The following is a 26,078-nucleotide window of genomic DNA, read 5'->3' as shown; positions in this document are numbered from 1 at the left end:
ACCGTAACAATTTGTAACGGTCCTTGGGGACTCCTGCATCTAAGAAAAAGCTGGAAAGAAACAACAGGCAGTGTCATGATAATTATAGGATTCTCAAATCGGTAAAATCCCATGGGTTTCAAGTTTCTCTTTAACAGAAAATCAGATTAACACTGGCCTCCATTATCAATGGAGTTTGTATGGGACCATGTGGCTCCGTAGTTGAAAAGGGGCCCTAACTATTCTTTCCCAGACCCTTGAGTACTTCTCGGTGTCAATCAACACTTCGACAAAGACCTTAGTCTTGCTCCGCCCATCACTGTGTAAGTCTGGGCAAAGATTAGGGGCGGGACCGGGCGGGGCAAGGGGCTCGGGAAACCTGACTCCAGAGCGGGTTCCTTACCGGCCGGACGCGGTGGCAGCAGAGGCAGCAGGCGCGCGGCTTTGTGGCGCGCGCGGGTTCCACTGGGTGTCGTGGAGTCGCAGCCACCCGGGATAGTCTGCCTGGCCGCGGGCGTCACATGGCCAGCCCCGCGCGATCCGGCTTCCCGGGGCGCACGAACAGCCGTCTGGACGCGTTCCTGCGGCGGCACCTGCCTCCGGAGGTGTACGACGCGGTCCGCGCCTACGAGCCGTGCATCGTGGTGTCGGACGCCGAGAAGCACGCGTTCAAGTACGTGGTGCTCAGCGACCGGCTCATCTACCTGACCGAGAACCCGCCCAAGTCCATCCGGCGGGTCGTGGCTCTGCGGGACGTCGTGGCCATTGACCTGGTGAGGATCGCGGGCAGGCAGGCTCCTTCCTAAGCTCTTGCATCCCCTCCCTCCGGCGCCCGAGAAAGGAGGAACATCCCCCATCTCGCCCTGGACTTCCCCCGTCGCTTGCCAGTGAAAGCAGCTGCGCGGAAACGCAGGGGCTTGGTGTAGAATTTCAAATAAACACGTTCACGTGTTCTCCTGTTTACCCTCTGCTCCCAACAGTGGCCAACAAGTTTGACAACCTATCCCCCTGTAAAGACAAGCCTCTTGTTCATTAAAGCATCTACACTGTGCAGTTACTGTGCGCTGCATCTCTTCTGCAGCACGAGCGAGCGGGCGAAACAGGAGACCACACCTGTGCAAGCCAATGCTGTTGCTGTCGTGCTTTGTTTACTTTCTTGCCCTTCAGGTTTTGTCAACATGTGACTGGTCCAGAATAAGTGCATGAACGAATGAATTTGCGTGATTTGCACAGGATTAGTTTTTGAGGCTGACCGCTTAATTCAAACTGGGGGGTGGGGGGGGAGCTTCCTGGACGGAGTCTCAAGAGATACAATCTTGCCCCAGGTTTTAGAGTGTAGCCGCTGTATCCCTCTCCTCTAGGACTAGATGACTTTAAGAAGCAGCAGCTGATTGGAGGCGCAGCCCCCCTCTCCTGTTTCTCCCCTTATTGATGGCCTCCAGGTCTCTTTGTCTGAGCTGCTTTCCAGGTGTTCCTTGTTCCTCTGGGACTTGTGTCTAGCCTTTACTCTCGCTTGCCTAAGTCTGTGTCCCCATGGGAGAAGTTGGTGAGGCTGTTGATGAAGCTGTTTTGCCCACAGAACAGTAACTTGGTTTTAACACATTTACAAAGAAGTAATAAAATTAAATACTTTTTTTTTTAAAACTCTACTCAGATTTCCCTTGTCAGCTGTGGCCACATTTGTTTCTTTAAAACTTTTATTACACGTTTTATTTTGGGTGCTCTCGCATATTTGTCAGTGTGTGTGTGTGTGTGTGTGTGTGTGTGTGTGTGTGTGTCATGGCGAGAATGGAGGTCTAGTCTGAGGACAGCTTGTGTCAGTCAGTTCTCTCTGCGTGTTGGTCTTGGAGTTTGAAGGCAGTGTTCAGGCTTGGCATTAAGGAAGCAGCGCCCTTAGCTGCTGAGCCAGCCACCTGGCCAGCTCTCTTCACGTTTTCTTTCCTCCCCTTTCTTTCCTTCCTTTTTCCTTTGAGTAAAAGAAGCAAATCCTTGCCATTATTTCCACTCGTTTGAACTAATTGAAAATAAATTGCCATATAAACAAATTGCAGTGCGTGCACGTGTGTCCCAGAATCTTGTGCTCAACAAGGGCTCTACCAACGTCTGGCCCTGCCGTCTGACCAAATTTGCGAGAGAGTTTTTCGAGGCCGGTATTTTTAGCGCCTTTGGTGTAAATATTAGTTGTTTTGACAAAACGGGTATGATTTTTTAATATTGCTGTTCTTCCCCAAGAGATCCAGCCTATTGGTTGTTGTTGTTTTGGTGTGTGTGTGTGCATGTATATGTATGTATGTATATACATATACCTTAAAGTAGGATATATATATATATATATATATATATATATATATATAAACAGAGCAGCACAGTAATACTCGTTAGGGTCCAGAAACCCAGAATCAATCCTGTGAGAAGTTCTATGCCTACTTGTGCTTGATGGACTGGTTTACCTCTCAGGAGTCCAGGAGAGTTTTTATTGTTGTTGAAGGAACTCTGGGCAGCCTGAGCATGGCAAGCAGGACTCTGGCAGACTTTGCCCTTCTCTCCCCCTTCCCTCTGCCTTGCTAATAAAATCCCAATAGATTACATCCCTAAAGCTAGCTCCCGAGGTCTCTTCCCTATTTGGCCAATTCCTCTACCTGATGCTGACCGCCAAGGTCCAGCTATCAAAGTATTGAAGTCCAGCAATCAAAAGCCCCCTTTGGCTCGCCTAATTAACATGCCCAATTAAAATGAAATACCTCATTCTAACATGGGGTTCCCCATTTTACCTTATAAACCACCATTTGCCCTTGGGCCACATCTCTCTTCTCTTTATCCAGTGGCAGTCCTTTGCCCCACTCTGGGACAAATACCCCTTCCCCTCTACATTGCCCCCAACCTCCCCAACCCCCCCCCCCCATCTCCTTTGGGCCCTTCCCCTTCTCCCTCTTCTTCCATCTCCTATTTTTGTTTCTTACTCCCACCCTCTGTCCCTCTGATCTTGGGAATCCTGAGCCAAGACTGTTCCGTTCAGCTGTTTTTTTGTTTTTGAGAGAAGTTTCTCTGTATAGCCCCAGCTGTCCTGGAACTCATTCTCTAGACCAGGCTAGCTTCTAACTCAGAGATCCACCTGCCTTTGCCTCCCGAGTGCTGGGACTAAAGGTGTGCACCACCATCACCTAGCTGGAATGCAGAAGAGTATTAATGCAGGATTACTAAATTCAATCCCCTATTTTGCAAACAAAGTGAACCAACATCCCCAAAACAAACAACCAAAAAAAAAAAAAAACCCACCAGAAGAATATGTAATATCTATATATGGTCTGCACAAATATAAGATTTAAATATTGTTACTAGGTTTATTGTCTATCTTGCGAAATGTAGGTTAGTTTGGAAGGCTCCGGATCCCTGGAATTCGTGACTATGTTATATCACAAGGGAAATTACTAATGCCACTTAACTGACTTAAGTAGGAGTCTGAACTGGACCTGGTGGCCCATGTCTTTACCCCAGCTCTTTGGAGGTAGAGACAGAGGACATGAGTTTGGGGCCAGTCTGGGCAACATAGAGACCATTGAAACAGTTAATAAACAGGGGCTGGAGAGATGGCTCATGAGTTTAGAGTGCTTAATGTTCGGTTCCCAACACCCACATCACGTGGTTCACTGCCTTCTGTAAGTCCAGCACCAGGGCATCCGCAGCCTGTCTTCCTTCGTACCTATGTTCACGTTCACATACCCTTCCTTCTACATACACACATAATTAAACTAAATAGCTTCTTTAAGAAATAAATAAGTAAAATTGAATTAATTAGTAGGGCACGTAAAATAGGGAGAGGCAGCATGAGAAAGACTGAGTCAGCCACTGTTAGTTTCAAAGGAAGCAGGGAGGAGTTGGAGCAGGGGAAGGAAGGCAGCTCTGAGCTCAGCAACATCCACTCCTGTGTCTGTTTTTGTTTTGCATTGCTGGGAATGAGATACAGGCCTTGCCTATCCCAGGCAAGTGCTGGTCCACTGAGTTCCCTCCCACCGATCCTCCAAAGCCTGGGCTCCTGATTGGACTTCTCACCTTTCGAACTGAAAGGCAATAAATTCGAGTTGCTAAATGCCAGCTTGGCTGTGGCAGTGTGTTACAATGGCCACACAGCCTTTTCCTTTCGGCATTTCAAGTGGGTGAGTTGTTGAGATTATTTCTCGTGAGAAATATTCACGCCAAGCACAAATGCTCCAATCTCCTTCTCTGAGGTTTTATAAAACAGTTCTAGGATCACGGTGGTCCACGGGTTTATGTTAGACTCTGTAAGTTTCCCCCTTAAGATTTTTTAATTTCGTGTATGTGTGCACGTGAGTGCAGGTGCCCGTGGAGTCCAGAGGCCTTGGATCCTGCTGGAGCTGGGGTTACAGGTGCTGATGAGCTGTGCAGTGTGGGTGCTGGGATCTAAAGTTGGATCCCCGAGCACTCCTAACTGCTATGCCATCTCCTAGCTTCCAGTTCCATCGGTTGTGTGAAAAATTAGTCATCACGGAATTGCCTTACTTGTTACAAGTGTGACTTGCTAATATATAATGCATAGAATTTTCTTAAAAAAGTTTTTTTTTGAAAAGAACAGGTCTCGTAGCTGGTCTTTGCTACTTTGTGGGTTCTTCTTTCTTCCGGCCTTCTCTCCACCCTTTTAACCAGCTAAGAGAGAAAAGGATACAGATGAAAGGAGAAAGAATAAAGTTGGAAAGGAGGCAAACGGTATCGTTAGGCCACTTCCTGTTGATTAGGAGCATACAGTTCCTTGGGACGAGTTTGATCTTCCCTGCTAGGGCATCTAATTTCCTCTTCTCGGTTCTTCTTTGTGCATGACTAGTTAACAAACTGCAATCAACAACCAACAACCAACAACCAATCACCCAACCAGCTAACCCTACTACCTCCCTAGTGTCCTAGCATTTCTGTAGCCCCTGAAAACTCCCCAAACATCACACACTTGCAGAAACTATCTGCAGCTGGCAAAATAACATCCCTGCTAGAGCATGAGGCAAATCACAGTCAGCTGCTCTGCACAATCTGTTTTTGTTTTTGTTTTTGTTTTTTGTATTTTTGAGACAGGGTTTCTCTGTGTAGTCTTGGCTGTCCTGGAACTCACTCTATAGACCAGGGTGGCCTTGAACTCAGAAATCTGCCTGCCTCTGCCACCCAAGTGGTGGGATTAAAGGCATGTGCTACCACCGCCCAGCTTGCTCTGAACAATCTGAAGCCGCCCTGTGTCCCACACCCGTGATTAAAACGAAAACATGTTTTTATATTATTTCTGTGTTTTTAAATGAACCCAAAATCCTAAAGTTGTCACTCTAGGGTCTCATTAATTAGCCCTGGAACTTGCTGTGTAGGATTTGCTATTGTAGGCTGGCCATCAATTCCAGAGATCTGCCTGCCTCTCTCTCAAGTGCACAGGTGTGCACCACCACACCAGGTTGGAGTTTTCTAATTTTTAAGAATTTGATACTTTTATTCTTTGAGAATTTCATGCTCCCTAATTTCTTGTTTTACGTGTGGTCACCCTCTGACTTGTGTCATGGATGTCACTGAGTTACATTGTGTCGCTGCGGGGTGGCTTGGGACCAGCCTTCCTGTTCATGAAGGCTAAACGAATGCCCTTTTCTACCATGGTGCTGTCCTCTTTCTGGGGCTGCTATTTCCTACCATCCTTTTCGCTGTCCTCAGATTTCTCATCTTTCTCTACAAGCTTGTCTTCTGGTTAGTTAACTTTCACTTGTCTCGGGTTTCATTTCTACCTTTGTTCTTGGTCACTGGACTTCTGTAAGCCGCAGAGCAAACTAGCCTTAATACCGCTGGCCCTCATGTTCACTGTGTGGGTAGGCTTATGTTAATCAAGACAACAGTTATCAACCCGTGCGTCTATCCACCCGTAATTCTCGACCCCTTGAGGGGGTCAAACGACCCTTTCCCAGGGGTCCCATATCAGATATCCTGCATATAAGATTTTACATTATGATTTATGACAGTAGCAAAATTACAGTTATCAAGTAGCTATGAAATAATTTTATATTTGGAGGTCACTGCAACCTGAGGAACTGTATTAAAGGGTTGCAGCATTAGGAAGGTTTAGAAACACTGATGTAAGGCATAGTTACATTTCAGGCAAGATAACCAAAACTCCAAACCCCCAACAAACAAGAAATAACCAAAACAACAAAACAAGCCTGTAAGCAAGTTGTTAAAATCCCATTTTATCTTCTAAAGGAAAAAAAAAGGAGGGGATAGGGAAGAGAGGGAGGTAGCAGCCATGAAGAGCTAGATCAAAAATCTATACATATGCCAGGCAGTGGTGATGCACGCCTGTAATCCCAGCACTCTGGGAGGCAGAGACAGGCGGATTTCTGAGTTTGAGGCCAGCCTGGTCTACAGAGTGAGTTCCAGGACAGTCAGGGCTATACAGAGAAACCCTGTGTCGAAAAAAACCAAATAAAAACAAAACAAAAAGAAATTCTGTACATGTTTTGCAAAAGGTATAAAGTTGGAAAGGGTGACATTTTCCTTTTAGGAAAAAAAGTGTTAATGTGCAATTGAGCTCTTAACAGGTGTTTGATACGGTCCATCTCAGTTTCCTAGAAAGCTTGGGCCTCTCTAAAGTGCTGATGTTTCATTAAAAGCTGCTGTTGGAGGCATTCTCTAGAGTTCTGTTCTTGTGTATACAGCACTACAAGTCATTAGAGTCTCTGTAAGGCTAGACACAGTTTTTTCTTTACAGTTATTTTTTATTTTTATTTATGTGGGTGGGTCCCTGGGAGGCCAGAAGAAGGTGTCAGAGTCCCTGGAGCTGGAGTGAGAGGTCAGCTTCCTATGTGAGTGAAGGGGGCCAAATTCAGTCTTCTGCAAGAGCCTCAGATACTCTTAAGCCATCTCCCTAGCCCGTAGATACACTAAAAAAACCAAAAACAAAAAGAAAAGCCTCTAAATACAAAAAAAATTACATGCAAATAAATGTGTCAGTGTGTCTATGTACATGCATGTGTGTGAGTGTGTATGTGCGTGCACCTGTGTGTGCATGTGTGTGAATGTGTATGCATGAGTGTGCATGGTAAGTGTATGTTAGTGCATGTGTGTGAGTATGTATGTGTATGTGTGTTCATGTGTGTGAGTGTATATGTGTATGCACCTGTGTAGGCATGTGTGTGAGTATGTGCATGACTATGCATGGTGTGTGTTAGTGCATGTGTGTGTGCGTGTGTGTGAGTGTGTATGCATGACTGCATGGTGGATGTATGTTAGTGCATGTGTATGTGTTCCTGTGTGTGCATGAGTGTAGAGTGCATGTGTGTGTTTTGTGTGTGCATGTGTGTGAGTGTGTGTGTGTGTATGTGTTCGTGTGTGTGCATGGGTGTAGAGTGCATGGACTGCATGTGCACAGGGATTCCCTGAAGGAAGCACTGGGTGTCTCCCTCTATCACTGTCTGTCTGTCTGTCTCCTCTGGACTTGGAGCTCGCCTCTCGGCATGCTCTGGAGACCCTGGTGTGTTAGGCAAGGTTTCGTTCTTTTTCACAGCTATTGGAAGGGTCTCCTGGCTCCATCCCCCTTGCCTCTCTTCCTTCTGTTTTTTTTTCTCTCCCTGCGACTGTGTGCCCTCCCGGTCCTAGGCTCTAAGCAAGCATAAGAGTAAAGGTTAATGCCCTGGACATGTGAAGTTGCCATAATGAACATTTTATATGCTAGCTTGAAAATAATTTTAAAAAACTAAGATGCTTTTCAGTTCAAAAATAGGGGGATAAAAGTGGGGCTGGAGAGATGGCTCAGTGTCTAAGAGGGGCTGGGGTGGGGGGATTTAGTGTCTCAGAGGGACTGGATGGAGGGCTCAGCGTCTAACAGGGCCTGGGGGCGTGCTCAGTGGCTAAGATCACCTGTTGCTCTTGCAGAGAACCCAGTTTGGTTCTCAGCACCCATGTTGGGTGCTCACAACTACCTGTAACTCCAGCTTCAGGAGATCCTTCGCTTCTCTCTGCCCTCTGCTGGCATCTGTACTCATGTGCTCGTACACAACCACCCCCACACTAATACACACAACTAGAAATAAAATAAATCTTTTAAAAGAAGAATAAATGAAAAGGAAACAAAGTTAAAAATTGTCTTGTTTGGAGAGACAAAAAGTACTTACTTTGCAATAACTTATCACAAAGGTGGTTTTCTTAGAGCAAAGTGTATTCAGTACACTCAGGGTGTGCTGGCTCCTATGAGTTCCCAAAATGTGGGAAACTCAGCTGCAGAATCTCTGATAGGGGGCTGTGATGGTGGTGTGAACGAAAAATGACCGCAATAGGCCTTCAGGCAGTGACACCATTAGGAGGTGTGTCCTTGCTGGAGTGGGTGTGGCCTTGGAAGAAGTGTGCCACTGGGCTTCCGCTTTGAGGTCTCAGGTACCAAGCCAGGCCCAGCATCTTAGTCTCTTACTGCTGCCTGCCAATCCAGATGTGAAACTCTCGGCTACCTCTCCATCACCATGTCTACCTGCATGCCCACTGACGATTATAGGCTAAACCTCTGAACTGTAAGACAGCACCAATTAAATGTTTTCCTTTATAAGAGTTGCAGTGGTCATGGTATCTCTTCATAGCAACAGAAACCCTGACTAAGTCAGGGGGACTGCATTCATTCATTTTCCTGAACAATAAGTAAATGAATTAAGATTTTAAATTGTGTCAAACTCAGGCAAAGTAGCACATGTCTATAATCCCAGTGCTTGGGAATGGAGGCAGGAAGGCTGACATGACCTCAAGGCCAGTATGAATACAGGGCCAGCCTGGGCTAGACAGCAAGATACTGTTTCAAACACAACAAAAATGTAAAAAATATGTATATGGCTTAGGATTATATTTACTAATAGTAGGTGGGAAGGACAGACACCTGGAAGGAAGGAGTGGTTGTAATCTCCAGGCAGAGAATGTGAGGCCAGGAAAAAGGGTGTGAAGAAGCTGACTGAAACTGTAGCAATAAGGGCTCTTCATTCAACTCCTGGCAATTTTCTTTCTCTTTTGTTTAATTATCGTGGTGGTCTGATTTTCTGGACAGCCTGTGTCTCTTGGCAACCATCCCCCCCCCCCCTGCTTTTCTTTGGCTTCCTTCACTCTCTTACCCAGAAGTGTAGCTTATTTTGCTCCTCCCTCTTGATGTCTCTTCAGAGTGTTATGTCCCTGTTTGGGCTGGGGAACATGGAGAGACAAGCCGCCCAAGCTTGGGTGTTTTGACTCTGGGCTCCTTATCTTTCTTGTTTAAGTATTTTTCTGATAATATATTGGTGGACATAATCTCCTTTAGAGAGACTGAAAAAATTGGATTCTGCTAGTTCTTTTAGACCTGAGCATCAAGACACAGTAGTATCTGTCTCAGGAATCTCTCTCTTTCTTTTCTCCTCCTGCTCTTCTCTTTCTCTCTCTCTCTCTCTCTCTTTCTCTGTATGTTCTCTGTATGTTTACATATATGTATATATATATTATATAGCAGGTAATATATAATATGTATTATATATAAAATATATATAATAAATATATATTATAAATAATTAATTTAACAAATTTTGGTTTTTCAAGACAGGGTTTCCCTATGTAGTTCTGGCTATTTTGGAACTCTCTCTATAGACTAGGCTGACCTCAAACTCACAGAGATCTGCCTGCCTCTGCTTGGATTAAAGAGATGTGCCACTACATCTGCTGTTGCTGCTGCCACCACCGCTGACTCTTCCTCCATCTTCCTCCTCCTCCTCTTCTGTCTTCTTCAGTCATCGACGTTGCCTCCTCCTCTTCCTCCTCTTTTTTTTTATTTTTTGGTTTTTTGGTTTTGCTTTTTGGAGACAGGGTTTCTCTGTATAGCCCTGACTGGCCTTGAACTCACTCTGGCTGGCCTCGAACGCAGAAATCTGCCTGCCTCTGCCTCCCAGAGTGCTGGGATTAAAGACGTGTGCCACCACTGCCCAGTGGTCCTGGGATCCTTATCTTTCTTGTTTAAAGTTTTTTTTCTGACAACATAATCTTTAAAGAGAGTGAAAAAATTGCATTCTTCATCTTGACACAGCCAACCATTTAGAAGGTGCCACAAAAGAGCTATTTTTTTTATGTATATGTGTGAATGTCTTAGTGTATGTAAAAATACATAAATAAATGCCGGGGCTGGAGAGATGGCTCAGCTGTTAAGAGCACTGACTGCTCTTCTGAAGGTCCTGAGTTCAATTCCCAGCAACTGCATAGTGGCTCACAGCCATCTGTAATGGGATCTGACGCCCTCTTCTGGAGTGTTTGAAGACAGCTACAGTGTCTTACATACAATAAATAAACCTTGCATAGAATATAATAAACCTTAAAAAAACAAAAGAATTCAGGTTGTCCTTGAATTTACCTGTCTACGCTTCCTTCCCCAGTGCTGGGTTACAAGAGTAAATGCTGCCATCACTACCTCTATAAAACAAAACAAAAACAAATGCCATAAAATAAATACAATAAAAAAGGACTGTAGTAAACCAGCCATGGTGATGCAGGCCTTTAATCCCAGCTCTCAGGAGACAGAGGCAGGCAGATCTCTGAGTTTGAGGCCAGCCTGGTTTACAGAGTGAGTTTCAGGACAGCCAGGGCTACACAGAGAAATGGTCTAAAAATACCCCAAACAAGCAAACAAACCAAAAGCCAAAAACCAATAATAACAACAAAAGGACTACAGTAAAATAAAAATAAATAAAATAATAAAAAATATAAGAAGTATACTGTGTGACGTCTTAGGTGACACAGAGAGGCCATAGATTATGGAGTACAATGTACTTTCTAGTAAGTATTTCTAGAATCTGTAATCCCTTGGCAATTATAAATAATGGCAAGAATAACCTTAAGCCATATTATAGTGCGTTCTTAGTATAGACACGCCCTGAGCTCAGGATATAGTACCAGCACCCTTGAAATAGTGTCCTCTTTAGAGCTAGGGTTGTGACTCAGTTGTAGACTACCTAACTGGTATTTGGAAGCAAAAAACAATCATTTTTAAGGTTTACAAAATCAAGAATACAGAAAAATAACACACATGCACATATGTGTGCACACATTCGTACAATCACACTTAGCAGAAAGACATCCTGAGGAAGTAGAATGACCCTAAAGATACAGGTTTTTGAAGTAATTATAGCTGAGAATGAAATTCAGAATACATAATGACCACTGTGATTTAAAAGGAAAAAAAAAAGCAAAATGGCAGAGAATCAGAGAAGCTTCAATGGGGGTAAAACCAGTGATATAGTTCAATTAGGACAGTCTCATTTTGGTGCTTTTTGTAGATGCTTAAGAAAATATATGTGGGGACTGGAGTAATGGCTCAGTGGTTAAGAGCACTAGCTGCTCTTCCAGAGGTCCTGAGTTCAATTTCCAGCAACCATGTGATGGCTCACAACCATCTGTAATGAGACCTGGTGCTCTCTTCGGGCCTGCAGCCATATATGCAGGCAAATGCTGGATACATAATAAATAAATAAATCTTTTTAAAAAAGAAAATATATGTGATGAATTAAACAAATTAGAAAACAAATAATCATTGGCTAAATAAGGGCATTTTTTTCTCCAATTTTAAAATCTTATAAAAACCCAAAACAAGGTTATGAAACCATTATGAAGGAATCAGGTCATTATGGGTTGACTTGCTCATATCAAGAATATGTTCTCCTTGCATTTTGAAAGTAGCATCTTAATAGTAAGATAAATCAATAGTAGTTGTCAATATAAATAAGATTAAATGATATAAATACACAGATTCTTAATAGTTTAGTCAATGGACTGAGAAGTATTGTAAGATAAATAGCATTTTTCATAGTATATCATACTAACTTGAGACAGAAACAAATGGATACTCTGTCCCCTTCCAAGTGTCCCTTGCTGCCATCATCAGAGATGAGTGTTGTGCTGGGTATAAAATTGCTCAGAATTGCCGGGTGGTGGTGGCATACGCCTGTAATCCCAGCACTCTGGGAGGCAGAGGCAGGCAGATTTCTGAGTTCGAGGCCAGCCTGGTCTACAGAGTGAGTTCCAGGACAGCCAGGGCTATACAGAGAAACCCTGTCTCCAAAAAAACAAATCCAAAAAACAAACAAACCAAAAAAAAAAAAAAAAAAAGAAAGAAAGAAAGAAAGAAAAGAAAAAAGAATTGCTCAGAATTGTAATGGTTCTCATGAGTAGTCAGTGGTCATCAATGGTAACAAATGTCAGTTGGGCGTGGCATCATAAGAAAGGCAGTATCCTATGCCTCTTAAGATGAGATGGAGGGTGGGAGGGGTTATATGGGTCATGCATTTGAAATAACTGAGCTGGAATTTATAAGCACAAATCTGCTGACCTCAGCACCAGCCTCTTTAACCACTGAGGATATAATCACAGAAATCTCTCTACAAATGATATCTTTAGAAGGTTTGCAGGGAGAGGGGATTGCAATAGGAAAAACATACTTACCTCGATAAGCAAATTATGTGATTCCTGGGCATGGATTGCCAAAATGGGTGGGTATGAGCTTGGTGGCTGAATCCCACCACTGAATTCCTTTGAAAACAGAATACTACTTTACATTTTATCTATCTCAGTTTGGGGATTTGTGTGTGTGTGTGTGTGTGTATGTGTTGAATTAAACACATTAGAAAATAGATATCTGTTGGCTTATCCTGTAATTTCAGCTACTTAAGGGACTGGTTTGTAGGGAGTACAATTTCAAGGCCATCCTAGGCTGCATAATAAGATTCAACATCTCATTAAAAAAAAAAAAACGAATTGTCAAGAAGCAATAAAAACTCCTTTTAAACTCCTCCATACAGTAGCTCTCTATTAAATGTTTTGGCCTTCAGAGCCGAAGGCAGGCCTCTTGCTGTTGATGAGATCCAAGGCTGTGCTTAGTTAGAAGACTCTAGGTGAGAATCTGCATCCCTTACGCAGGACCAAGACCTGAACTTGTTTTTCCCTTCACTCTTTCTTAGCTGTGGTTCTTGGCTATGTGGCAATGACTTGAAATAGTCTGAGGATAGGGCTGGAGAGATGGCTCAGCGGGTAAGAGCACTGGCTGCTCTTCCAGAGGTCCTGGGTTCAAATCCCAGCAGCCACATGGTGGCTCACAACCAGCTGTAATGGGATCGGATGCCCTCTTTCTGGTGTGTCTGAAGACAGCTATCATGTACTCACATACATAAAAACAAATAAATCTTAAAAAAAAAAAAAAAAGAAATAGTCTGAGGGGTTCATCTACGTTTCAACAGGCACACCCCCATTCACAAAACTAGAGATCCTTTTTGGAATATGTGAGTGGATCAGTTTATGCTAGCAATTTTCAGAGATTTCAAAAAATAGCTTCCTTAGGGATTGCTACTCTGAAGCCCAGGAAGAGTATAATGGAAGGAAAAAAAAAACACAACTGGTAGGGATACAGTGAGCTTTTAAATTACACACTGGGTAGATCTGCCAAGTTCCAAACTTAAAAATAGCTTCTACTTTAGGTTAAGCTCTGGATGGCGTAATGTATGTAATTGCTGGCACAAGACATTTTGGAGGAAATCTACTTAGATGTCTCCATATTTTGGACATTTTATCAGTATATTCCATTCTTTGGGATTGTGGTTTTTCCTATCTTTTATATTCTCTTAGAAATATTCTTGAATAGGTGTTTAATTAAGCTGTAATTAATTATTTGCTTTCCCTGTTGCAGGGAGGGTTAAGGTTTATTGTGCAGAGAGGGTGTTAATTCCTGAGAGGAAGTTGACACATGTGGAGTAGCTTAGGTTTTTCTGAGCCTTACCTCCGCTTCCTAATGTCACTTTAGATGAACGGATGCTCTAATGTGGTCCAGTTTGTCTGCAGTCCTCTGCCATGAACACTTCTATTAACTGGGGGCCATTTTGTATAGGCATCCCACCAATATTTTAAAATTTCAGGAAGTGAAAATGAGACCTATTTTTTTTATGATCTCATTAATTTCAAAAGAGAAACAAGCAGTTAAGAAGAAAAACAGTCATAACCAAATATTTATTTATTTTTAAAATAATTTATCTAATGTATATGAGTACATGGTTGCTGTCTTCAGACACATCAGAAGAGGGCATCAAATGGTTGTGAGCCACCATGTGGTTGCTGGGATTTGAACTCAGGACCTCTGGAAGAGCAGTCAGTGCTCTTAACCTCTGAGCCATTTCTCCAGTACCCATAACCAAATATTTATGATGAAATGTGAAAAACTACTAACTAGAATTTATGCATTCTACTAATATGAAATGAAATCTACTAAATGGAATGTTACAGGAGTCCAGAAGAGGGAGTAGAACTCTGACAAGAAAATGCTTGGGTACTTCCACTGAGGAAGTGAAAGGTTAGTCTTAGAGGACAAAGTGACCTTTCTAAGCAGAATAGAAGGAGGGAATGGGGAACAAGAAGAGGAAAGGCGTCCCATGGAGAACATGAAATCAATTCAGGGTAAATGTCTTAGTTAGGGTTTCACTGCTGTGAACAGACACCATGACCAAAGCAAGTCTTATAAAGGATAGCATTTAATTGGGGCTGGCTTACAGGTTCAGGGGTTCAGCCCATTATCATCAAGGCAGGAGCATGGCAGCATCCAGGCAGGCATGGTGCAGGAGGAACTTAGGGTTTCATATCCTCATCTGAAGACTGCTAGCAGAGTACTGACTTCCAGGCAGCTGGGATGAGGGTCTTATAGCCCACACCCACAGAGACACACTTACTCCAACAAGCCCACACCTTCTAATAGTGCCACTCCCCAGGCCAACCGTATTCAAACTGTAACAGTAAGCTTGTCCTTTGTTGTGTGGGAATTATTGTCTCAAAATGAGTGATTTCTGTGTCCAACAAGTCAGTTTTCTTTTTCAGATTGACGACTACCCAGAATTTCTGAGTTCACCAGACAGAGAGATCAACCAACACATTCGGATTGTCTATTCTTCAACGATCTTGAAAAAGGAACGCAGAAAATCGAAAGGTGTTGGGAAATTCCTATTTCCAGCTCACCATAGCAATGCTAACAAAAAAGGTATGTACGACATTGCATAGGGTTTTTGTTTGTTTGTTTTGTTTTGTTTTTTTTCCGAGACAAGGCTTCTCTGCATTTTGATACCCATAGATTAAAAACAAAACCCCAATTCTGGTGAAGAAGTATTGAGGGTAAACAGGTTTGGAACCTGGATTCTGGACTATCCACTGGCCAACCTTTGAGCCTTGAAAAGGCTCCTACTAGGAAAGGTTGGTCATTTAACAGCATTTGTTTATCAAGAATACTTATTGAACCCTGTGGTGGCACATACCCATGACCTTAGCACCTGAACTGGTGAGACAGGAGATTTGCAAGCTCAAGACAAGCACCTGTCTAAGCAAAGGACTAGAAAAACAAAGGACAAACATTGCTGATGACCTGTCCCTGGCAGAAGGTAAGGAGATAAAAGCAGGTTGTGTCTAGGAACTTTGAAATAGACTCCATAGCATCTAGGACTGGGATTAATTCTGGACTTGTAGGCAAGTAGGACTGATAGCCAAGAAGCAGGTTTGGGTCACTGGACAGAAAAACTACTCAGAGGCAGCACTGAAGTCATGGGCACTCAGGCTAATTTAACCAAACAGGATTCTTGCTGATGGCAGGCTGGTGTCGTCGGACGTTACCTGGGAACATAAAGATGAGGAACCAAGTTAGATACATGAAGTGACCATATATATATATAAATAAACATGTAGGGTCCTAGGCTCCTTTCCTTGCTTCGTTGTGGGTTTTTTTTTTGTTTGTTTGTTTTTGTTTTTGTTTTTGGATTTGGTTTTTTTTTTTTTTTGGAGACAGGGTTTCTCTGAATAGCCCTGGCTGTCCTGGAACTCACTCTGTAGACCAGGCTGACCTAGAACTCAGAAATGCGCCTGCCTCTGCCTCCCAGAGTGCTGGGATTACAGGCATGCGCCACCACCGCCCGGCACTGGGCTTCTTTCTTTGCTTTGAGATTGTGTTTGCTGGATAGCTCAGGTTTGTAGTTGAAAATACTCTCTGGGCTTATGGAGGACCTGGGGTTCAGTCCCCAGCACCCATCAGTGGCTCGCAGCCATCTGTCACTCCAGACCCAACATCCTCTCCTGACCTCCATGGGCATCAGGCACAGAGGTGGTGCACACGCCTACACATAGGCAAAACACATATACACATTGAATAAATAAACAAAAGGATTGCATCCTTAGTGTCGAAGGAAAGGTGGGAGATGAAGGCCTGAGGTGCCCGTGGAGAAGCCCTTCTTTAGGTGTCCAAGTAGAGTGGCCATCGACTGTCCGCTCATCGTCAGTCCAAGCCAGAGTGAGAGCCTTCCTGAGTATCAGACAGCTACACCGCAGAAGGAAGGCGTGCAATGTTTTCCCCTTTAACGGTCCAGCAGCCCTGCTCCTGGATAGCTACAGCATGGAAACTGTTTGTACCAGGCATCATTAGCAGGGTTATGAAATCCCTGGTTAATCACTGGTCTCTTGTCACACTAATTAGGATAGCTAACTGGTGTTGGTGGCCTCAGATGCATTCTCGACCCGCCCACACACACCCTTTTCTTGGCTCTTTTTCAACAGGGTCAGGAACATGGAAACATGGAAAGAGAAAGGCATTTAAATTTAATGGAATCGTAATTCCTAGAAACTTTGCAAATGATCTTGAACGGTGGAGAATTTATGTTGTGCACCTCTGTGTGGCTAGGGACAGAATCTCTTCCAGCATCTAGTTTTCACTTTCAGATAATTCAAAGGTATCATCTGAAATATGTTTCTGCAAGCTGGCCTTGAGCTCCCAGGGATTCACCTGCCTCTGCCTCTTGAGGGCTGGAATTAAAGGTGTGCACTTTCATTCCTGCCCACACTGTCTGTCTCACAGCCCTTTGAAAAAAATCCTTCTCTTATCACAAGAAGCGATCATACACATTACAAGATAAAAAGCTGTTCACCCTTCCTACGGCGATAACAATGGCATGTTCTTTGTTTTCTGTTGAGGTAAACTATTTGGTTGTAGGACACTATGGTTTGCCTCTTAGGTGCTTTGTAATGTGGTCCCAAAGTAAGGGCTCACACCCGCCTGACAAGCTGTATGAAAAGAGTCATTACCCAAATCTTTAGTGTTAATGATAATGTCATGTCTAGAGAAGCAACAAGCATGAACTACTGAGACGTTAAATAAAGGCAATTATTAGGACTGACTTCAAACCTCTGGGGAGAAAGCCCAGGGAATATTTTTATCATGTGGCAAAGTTGTCCACTCTCTAGTCAATGTGATCATCAGAGGAACAAGGGAAACTCAACATGTAAATAACTTGTAACTTAAAATGCTTGCTTTAAATCACTACACAAGAGTATTAGACCCAGCTTTTCCAGAGATATAGAGAAAAAGTAGTTTATCTTTTTTTTGTTTTGTTTTGTTTTTTTTGTTTTTTTGTTTTTTTCCAGACAGGGTTTCTCTGTATAGCCCTGGCTGTCCTGGAGCTCACTCTGTAGACCAGGCTGGCCTCGAACTCAGAAATCCACCTGCTTCGGCCTCCCACAGTGCTGGGATTACAGGCGTGTGCCAGCACTGCCCAGCAAAAAAAGTAGTTTTTCCTCGTGAATATGTATGTGTCCTTCTGTGTTTGGATACAGAGCCATAATTAAATGTGGTGTTGGTCAGTTTTTCTTCAATGCATGGTACCTGAGGTAAATGAATGCAGAGGAAGGGTTAGCTCAGGAAGGGTTAGCTCGGCTCACACAGCTGTCCAAGGCCCCTTGGTCCCCTGGTTTTGGGCCTTGGCACAGCAGCAAGGGTTGGAAGGGAGCGTGACAGAGCAATGTTCTGGGTTCCTGAATCTATACACAGTACATAGCCTTTACATTTTGATATGTCTAAAACAGCTCAATGGCTGCGCCACGTCCTAACCTCCACGTGGCTAATCCACCTCCCTCCGATATTCCCAAGTTATTAGTTACTAAATCCTATACTTCATCTTGGCTGCCCTAGACCCAGGCGTGTACCCCTCTTGGGCCACACTTCCCCGGCTCCTACGTGATGCTCTGCTCTCTGTCCTGCATCTTCTTAGACTCCTCCCAGTGTAGCAGATCTCCTTCTCCCCTGATCCCTCACAGGAAATCCCGCCCAGACATTGGCTGCTGGCAACTTTATGCACCAATCAGAACCAACTGGGGGCAGGGTCCTTCAGTGTCTTACGTGAGGTCGTTTGGACAAGAGTCCAAATTATTTGGACAAGAGTACAAATAATTTCGGGGACTCAAATTAGCATAATACAAACAGCCACAGCAAGGTGTTTATCTCCGGCCAGTTCCGAAGTGGAGAGAAAGATAAGAAGGGCTTCAGGTCCCAATATCCTCTCCATGGGTTTGCTTTCGAATACTTCTTCCTGGCCCCGACCCTGTGGGGGTTCTAAGCACCTTCCAGGAGTGTCCCAGCACAAACTGTAGCAAGCTACAGGAACAAAACTAGTAACAACAGTGGCGACGAGAAACTTCAAAGCTCTGCACTGGTTTGGACCAAGAATTACTTAGTTTTAGGTTCATTCTAGAACATTGTCAGTAGGAAAACTTACTTCAGTCACGGACATATTTTATAATCGATTGAATTATGGCCGACACTGACACATTCAGCCATGTTATGTGAGTGCTATTGAGTAACTGAATTTCAATCTGGGTTTAAACAGCTTCATGTGACTAGTGGTTACCGTCAGGAATTAAAGGTTATCATCATCTGTATAGTGAGCTGGAGGCGGCCCGTGCTACAGGAAACTGTCTCACACACAAAAGCAGACAATACAATACAAAAACAAACAAGGGGGAAGTTTGCACAGCCAGCATCACCTATCTGCAACCCAGCACTTAGGAGGCAGAGGCAGGATGGTCAATACAAGTTCAAGGTCAGCCTGGTCTGCATAGCAAGTTCTAGGCCAGCAAAGCTATGTAGAGAAACAAGAACAAAAGAAATAGAAATGGAACCAAAATTTGTATGCATCTGTGCTTTATGGTTTTATTGTCATGAAAAGATACCATGACCAAGGCAGCTCTTTTTTTTTTTGTTTTTTTTTGGTTTCTTGGATTTGGTTTTTTCGACACAGGGTTTCTCCTTATATTCCTGGCTGTTCTGGAACTCACTCAGTAGACCAGGCTGGCCTTGAACTCAGAAATCTGCCTGCCTCTGCTGGCAGGTGCTGGGATTACAGGCATGCGCCACCACCGCCCAGCTGACCAAGGCAACTCTTATAAAGGATAACATTTAACTGGGGCTAGCTTATAGTTTCAGAGGTTTAGTCCATTATCATCTCAGTGGGAAGCGTGGCATTGTGCAGGCAGACATGGTTCTAGAGAAGCGAAGAGTTCTACATTATTATTATTTGTTGTATTCCTTAGCTGCCTGCAGCTATTACGAAGAGGGTTGCTGGAACAGAAGCTGAGGGATGGATGAGGAAGGGGCAAAAAGAAGAAGGGCCAAGACAACGTTTCACTGATCAAGGCCGGAAACTTTAATGGCGCCAGACCTTTTAACAGTTTGGGCAAACCCTTCCCGCCAGATTCTGGGCTGAGTTCCGGTGGAAGTTGTCTAGCTTCTCCTGGAGGTCCTTGTCTTGACAGCTGGGTGGGTCACCTGCTTACTTCAGGAATTCCTAGACCTGGAGGAACAATGAACTTAACCTTCACTGAGCTTCTCCACCCTAGGATAAAAATTCCTGCTTTAACCTACTTCCCTATTATGTCCTAACAGCAGATTCCTGCCTGAAGCCAGGGATTGTCGTTGACCAATGTCAAACTCAAACCATGTGCATGACTGCACCAATATGGCTCTGTACAATTATTATTATTATTATTATTATTATTATTATTATTATTATTATTATTAAGTAAACTATAGCTGTCTTCAGACACTCCGGAAGAGGGCATCAGATCTCATTACAGATGGTTGTGAGGCACTATGAGGTTGCTGGGATTTGAACTCAGGACCTTCAGAAGAGCAGTCAGTGCTCTTCACCACTGAGCCATCTCTCCAGCCCCCAAGAGTTCTACATCTTGATCTGAAGGCAGCCAGAAGACTCTAGGCAAACTGGGTGGAGCTTAAGCCTGAAAGCCCACCCTACAGTGACACAGTTCCTCCAGTATTGCCACACCTCCTAATAGTGCCACTCCTTGAGCCAAGCATATTCAAACCACCACAATCTGTATTTGTACTTGTGTGCACACACACAATATGCTTATGTAAGTTAAAACCTAGAACATTTCCTATGGCTGATGATGGAGGGGGATCTAAAGGTAAAGGCATCGGGGAGTCTCTCAGGTTTGATGGGAAGTGCTTATGTAATTCAACTTGAACATCTTCACAGGAAGAGAATTTTTTTTTCCCAGTTTAAAATCTCTTGCAATAGAGAAAACAAATTTGTTTTGTAGTCTGGTTTCATTTCTGTTTCTGTGATAATATAAGATGACAGAAAAAGCGGGTAGTGGTGGCGCACACCTTTAATCCCAGCACTTGGGAGGCAGAGGCAGGCAGATTTCTGAGTTCGAGGCCAGCCTGGTGTACAGATTGAGTTCCAGGACAGTCAGGGTTACACAGAGAAACCCTGTCTCGGAAAAAAAAAAAAATTAAAAAAAAAAAGACAGAAACAGCTTGGGGGGAAGGGCTTCTTGTCTTGTAGTTTCAGCTTACAGCCCATGATGGTGGGAAAGGGAAGGCAGGAACTTGGAGCAGGTAGCTACATCTGCAGGCAAGGGCGGAGAGACCGTAAGCACATGCATGCTGAGAAGAAGGCATTACTTCTTCTTTTCCATTTTTTGGGTTAAGGACCTACACCCAGGGAATGACCTGCCAACAATGGGAGCATTTTCCTTCCTCAACCAATGTATCAAGACAGTTTCCACAGACATTCTCACAGGCCGGCCTGGTCTAGAAAGCCCCTCGTTCAGACTTTCTTCCAGATGATTCTATACTGTGTCAAGTTAACAGTCAAAACTAGTCATCACATAGTGTCTTCTAAAAAGTGTCCTCTGTGTGTGTGTGTGTGTGTGTGACTTTTTTTTGTACAAGCCTATGTATGTGTTATATGTATGTATGTATATATGTATGTATGTATGTATGTGTTTCTGTGGGCGCATACATGTCGAGGCCAGAGATCTGTTCATGTGACTTCCATGGCTGCTCTCTCCGTTTTGAGACAGGATGTCTCACTGAACCCAGAGCTCACGGTTCAGCTAAGTTGGCTGGCTGATGCGTTGTTCCAAGGATCCTCCTCCTAACCCCTACCCCAGTGCTAGGGTCACAGCCACAGGCCACAACCCCCAACCAATCCAGTCCCAGGTTCTTGTGTGGTGAGCACTGGATTGCCTGAGGCATCTCCCAGCCTGCTGACAGATGTCTTCAACTGGGTCTCATTATGACCCTCGCACTGGAGATCCACTGGGCTCGCTGACCAAAGACTTGGTGTCCAAGCCATTTGCTCTAGAGAACGGAATCCCTTCAGGCTTTAGTCATTCTTGCCTTTACCCAGACTCCAATACTGGGTGTCTAGGAGATCAGGCATTCCACCAACTATACAAGCAGGCTGAGCCCTACTCACACCTGGTGAAGAGAGTACAGATTCTCCTTGTCCCCTTACAAATGAAGACTTTAGGCCAACTTAGAGTGACATTGACACTAGGGTTTTTGTGTTACTACCCATTATGAACATTAGGTCCTTATAGACTCGAATTATTAATTAATGACCACATTTTTTTTTTGTTGTTGTTGTTTCTTTGTTTTTAAGTCAAGCAAGAGAATACTGGCCCTAACTTTTGGAGAAAAAAAGTTTCTAGGAGTCTGAATGAATCCTCTCTCAGGTAAGATTATTTTAACTTGCTGATCAAACCTCATTTTATGTTGTGGTTTTTAAAAATACGTTTATATACATTGTATATGGTGTTTGTGTTGTAAGACCCCCAAAAACCGAGGGTGCCCCAGCACCCCACACCCCGGAAGGCGATACCCAAATCACACGAGAGAAATGGTCTCAATGCAATAACATGAGGGTTTCTTTATTCAGAATTCTGGGTTCCACAGCCATACACGGCACAGGGCTAGAGGACTGTGGACCATGAGTGCCGAATTGCGACAGCTTTTATAAGTTTACGACAAAGTCCATGAATCACAAACCAATCATTTCTTAGCATGGAGAGCCCGTGAAATGCTAGCCAATTGATTTGTACCACTGCATAGTTTTTAGGCCAATCAGTAATTTAAATTATTGGAGCCTGTGCTCAGTGGACCAATTAGTTTCCTATGTTCTTGAATGTCTATAGCTGCATGAACTCCTGCATAGGAGTAATGGCGTAAGCAATTTACAGAAGCAAGATAAGCTTAGCCCATTTCCAGTTACCTTGTGGGGCCAGGATCACCTATTCAAGGCCTTTCTGCTAGCTCTAAACAAAGGGCGGGCTCTGGAATGTGACATTTTAGCTAGTTTCTAACAAAGCAAGATAGCATTTTAAACTTCTGACTTCTTGGGGTCATTAGAGTTAGGCTGTATTATTTTCTATCTTTCTGTGTGTGTGTGTGTGTGTGTGTGTGTGTGTGTGTGTGTGTGTGTAACAGTGTAACAGTGTGCATATGGAGGTTAGAGATACTTTTTGCAAGTGTAGGTTCTGACCTACCTTGTGGGTTCTGGGGATCAAAGTTAGGTCATCAGCCTTGGTGGTCAGTACCTCTACCTGCTAATCCATCATTAGCCCTCATTTTTTTTAAAAATAAACTTTTCTACTACTTGCTTTAGATTTGTTCTGTGTATCTCTTATATACAACAATGAAAAACAGTATTCTGAAAAGTTTCTCCCAACTTAAAATCCAGTTAGCTAAAGTAACACAATGTGATTTACTTTTAATTTTTATGGAATAATTCAAGTCACAATGTAAATGAAGAGATGATTAAAGTTGAACTAAAAATAATTATTGTCTACGTGGTAGTGGCACATGCTTTTAATCTCTGGAGGCTGAGATAGTTGGATCTCTGTGAGTTCAGGGCCAGCCTGGTCTACAAAAAGAGTTCCAGGACAGCCAGGGCTACACAGGGAATCTCTGTCTCGAAAAACAAACAAACAAACAAACAGTTATTGATCATGAACTCTGTGTTGAGCAAAATGTTGGGACTTTTCTTGTTTGGTTTAGTTTTTTCTTTTTGGGATGGGGGTCTCAGATAGTCAAGGCAGGCTTCTAACTCTCTATGTAGCTAAGGGTGACCTTGAACTCCTGGTCCCCTCCATCTTCACTCACTAGTGTGTGGATTCCAGGCCCAAGTCACAACACACTTTTAAAAATGCCTAGGTGCTAAGAATCAAACTCAGGGCTTTGAGTATTTGAAGCAAGCCCTCTTCCAAATGGACCAGCCCTGGGCCTTATAATGGATACAAAGGTGAATGAGGCACAATTCATGTCCTTGAGAAGCCTATCATGACTATATAACATTTGCCTGGACTTATGTAATGGTAAATATGCCAGAAATGAGTTGAAGCAATTTGTCTAAGAGGTGTTTTGTTCTGTTCTGTTTTGGTTTTGAGACAGGAATTCTCTGTATAGCCCTGGCAGTCTGGAACTTGCTCCGTAGGACCAGGCTGGTCTCAAATTCACAGAGATCTTTCTGCCTCTATTTCCCAGTCCTGGGACTAAAGGCATACGCCACCTCTGCCCAGCTCTGAGAGATTTAAAAAGCAGGGGGGGGGGATTACATTCCTGTGTGGGAGAGATCAAGATTCCAGGTGACAGGCGGTAAGAGATAGTTCCCAAGGAGATGGGGCCGTCAAGGAGAAGACTGGGTTGTGACGACTGAGGCAGGGGACGCATGGAGCATATGTGAGGGGTAATGGCTCACCTTGGCCGTCACCTTGACATGCCAGGAGTCTTAGTTAGGGTTTCCAGTGCTGTGAAGAGACACCGTGACCGCATCAGCTCTTACAAAGGACAACATTTAATTGGGGCTGGCTCACAGGTTTAGAGGGTCAGTCCATCACCATCAAGCTGAGAAGCATGGCTGTGTCCAGGCAGACATGGAGGAGCCCTGAGAATCCCACATCTTGATTAGGAGGTAGCCAGGAGAAGACTGTTTTCAGGCAGCTAGGAGGAGGATCTCCAAACCCACACCCACAGTGACACACTTCCTCCAGTAAGGCCACACCCACTCCAACAAGGCCACGCCTCCTAGTAGCGCCACTCCCTGGGCAAAGCACTTTGAAACCACCACCCCAGGGAAGAAAACCTCAACTCAAGGATTGGCTCCATCCGGTAAGCCTGCGGGTATGTCAGTCGAGGCAATTTCTTGTTTGCTATTTGATTGTAGGAGACGCCATGCCACTGTGGATATTACCATCCCTAGGCAGGTAGGCATGCTGGGCTGTGTAGGAAAACTAGCTGAACAAGTCAGGTGAAGTTATTCAGTAAGTAGCAATTCCTCCACGGTTTCCTGTTTTAGGTTCCTGTTTAAGTCCTTGCTCATCCTTTTCAGTGAGCTTTGGCTTAGGTAGGGTTTGGAACGCTGAGAAGAGAACATTCAGTTAGAGCTGGCTTACAGGTTCGTTATGTCGGGAAGCATGGCGCTGGAGAAGGAGCCAAGAGTTCTACATCTAGATCTACAGAAAGACACTGTGTGCCACACTGGGTGTACCTTGAGCACAGGAGACCTCAAAGCCCACCTGCACAGTGACACATTTCCTCCAGCATGATCACACCTCCTCCAACAAAGCCACACCCCCTCCAGCAAGGCCACACCCTTCCAACAAAGCCACACCCCCTCCAGCAAGGCAACATCTCCTCCAACAAAGCCACACCCCTCCAGCAAGGCAACACCTCCTCCAATAAAGCCACACCCCCTCCAGCAAGGCAACACCTCCTCCAAAAGCCACACCCCTCCAGCAAGGCAACACCTCCTCCAACAAAGCCACGCCTCCTAACAGTGCCACGCCGCATGGGTCAAGCATTTAAACACACGAGTGGGGGGGGGGCGGGGAGGCTGTGCTTACTCAAACTACCACAGGCTTGTTACCTTGAAGTATGAGCCACAGCAACAGAGAAGAAAACTACTACAGGATATAAGCAGTCCTGGGTGGCCTCAAAATAGAACATGAAGGTAAAATTGGGCTCATCCTTTGGAAAGCTTTTTTAAAAAGTGGTTTATTATTTGCTTTGTGCGTGTCTAAACAAAAGGCAGGCTGGATGGAGGATGGAAAGCACACTAATTAGAGGTCCACAGCCACAGGCCGCGCACAGGCAGAGCCCGGCAGCGCCTCTTAGAAGTGAGACTGACATCTAATTATGAAAAGCTGTTGGGTTGGAAGAAGGAAGCTGCTGTCTTGGGACATCAGATGCATACGTGAGATTACTTTTCAGGATGGTAATAAACAACAGGCGTAAGCACCCGAGGGGTGGAAAACAGACTCGTGGTCTCTGATGATGAGATTAGTACTCAGGTTTCTCTCTCCTTAGGGTGACCTCATCAGTGGACAGGTCCGTGTATTCATCTAGCTTATGAGAGAAAACACGGGGCGGCATTTCACAGTTAAAAACGTACTTGCGGGCTGGAGAGATGGCTCACTGGTTAAGAGCACCGATTGCTCTTCCAGAGGTCCTGAGTTCAAATCCCAGCAACCACATGGTGGCTCACAATCACCCACGGAGCGAGCGGGGTTGGGGTGGGAGGATAGGAGAGGAGGGGTAAGCGGGGGGGCGGCAGGCGGTGGGGGGGGCCGGAACGAGCGGGAGCGAGAACAAAAGGGAGAAGGGAAGAGGAAAAGCAAACCAACCAACCTCCCCTGCGTGTGAGCATATGTTTGTGAGGGGTGCGCCCTGGATTCATGGCGCCAGAGGACGCTGTCAGACGCTCTGCTCTGTCACTTTCCGTCTCACTCCGTTGAGGCAGGGTCTCTCACTTATCTTGGAGTTCATCTGGTGACCAGCAAGCTTCAGGGATCCTCCTGTCTCTGCTCTCTGTTCCTGAGGTTCTGGGGCTCCTCCTGTCCTTGCCCTCAACTTTCTGGAGATCCTCCTGTCTCTGCCCCTCACCTCCTGAAGTTCTGGGGGGATCCTCTTGTCTCTGCTCCCCATCTTGTTA

General features: G+C 44.5%; 1 protein-coding gene across 1 annotated transcript in view; it reads left to right on the top strand.

The window, feature by feature from the left end:
• The first annotated feature begins 394 nt into the window (after positions 1 to 394).
• Positions 395 to 26,078, top strand: part of C20H12orf56 (chromosome 20 C12orf56 homolog) — a 57,180-nt gene continuing 31,496 nt past the window's right edge. The window contains exons 1-3 of the mRNA XM_052164958.1: positions 395 to 752; positions 14,851 to 15,010; positions 21,753 to 21,825. Coding sequence (XP_052020918.1) covers positions 501 to 752; positions 14,851 to 15,010; positions 21,753 to 21,825 — 485 coding nt within the window. The 5' untranslated portion in view covers positions 395 to 500. The remainder of the gene's footprint in view (positions 753 to 14,850; positions 15,011 to 21,752; positions 21,826 to 26,078) is intronic.

The sequence above is a fragment of the Apodemus sylvaticus genome, chromosome 20 (assembly GCF_947179515.1).
Source record: "Apodemus sylvaticus chromosome 20, mApoSyl1.1, whole genome shotgun sequence".
Lineage (NCBI taxonomy): Eukaryota > Metazoa > Chordata > Mammalia > Rodentia > Muridae > Apodemus > Apodemus sylvaticus.
This window is presented reverse-complemented; position numbering and strand designations above follow the sequence as displayed.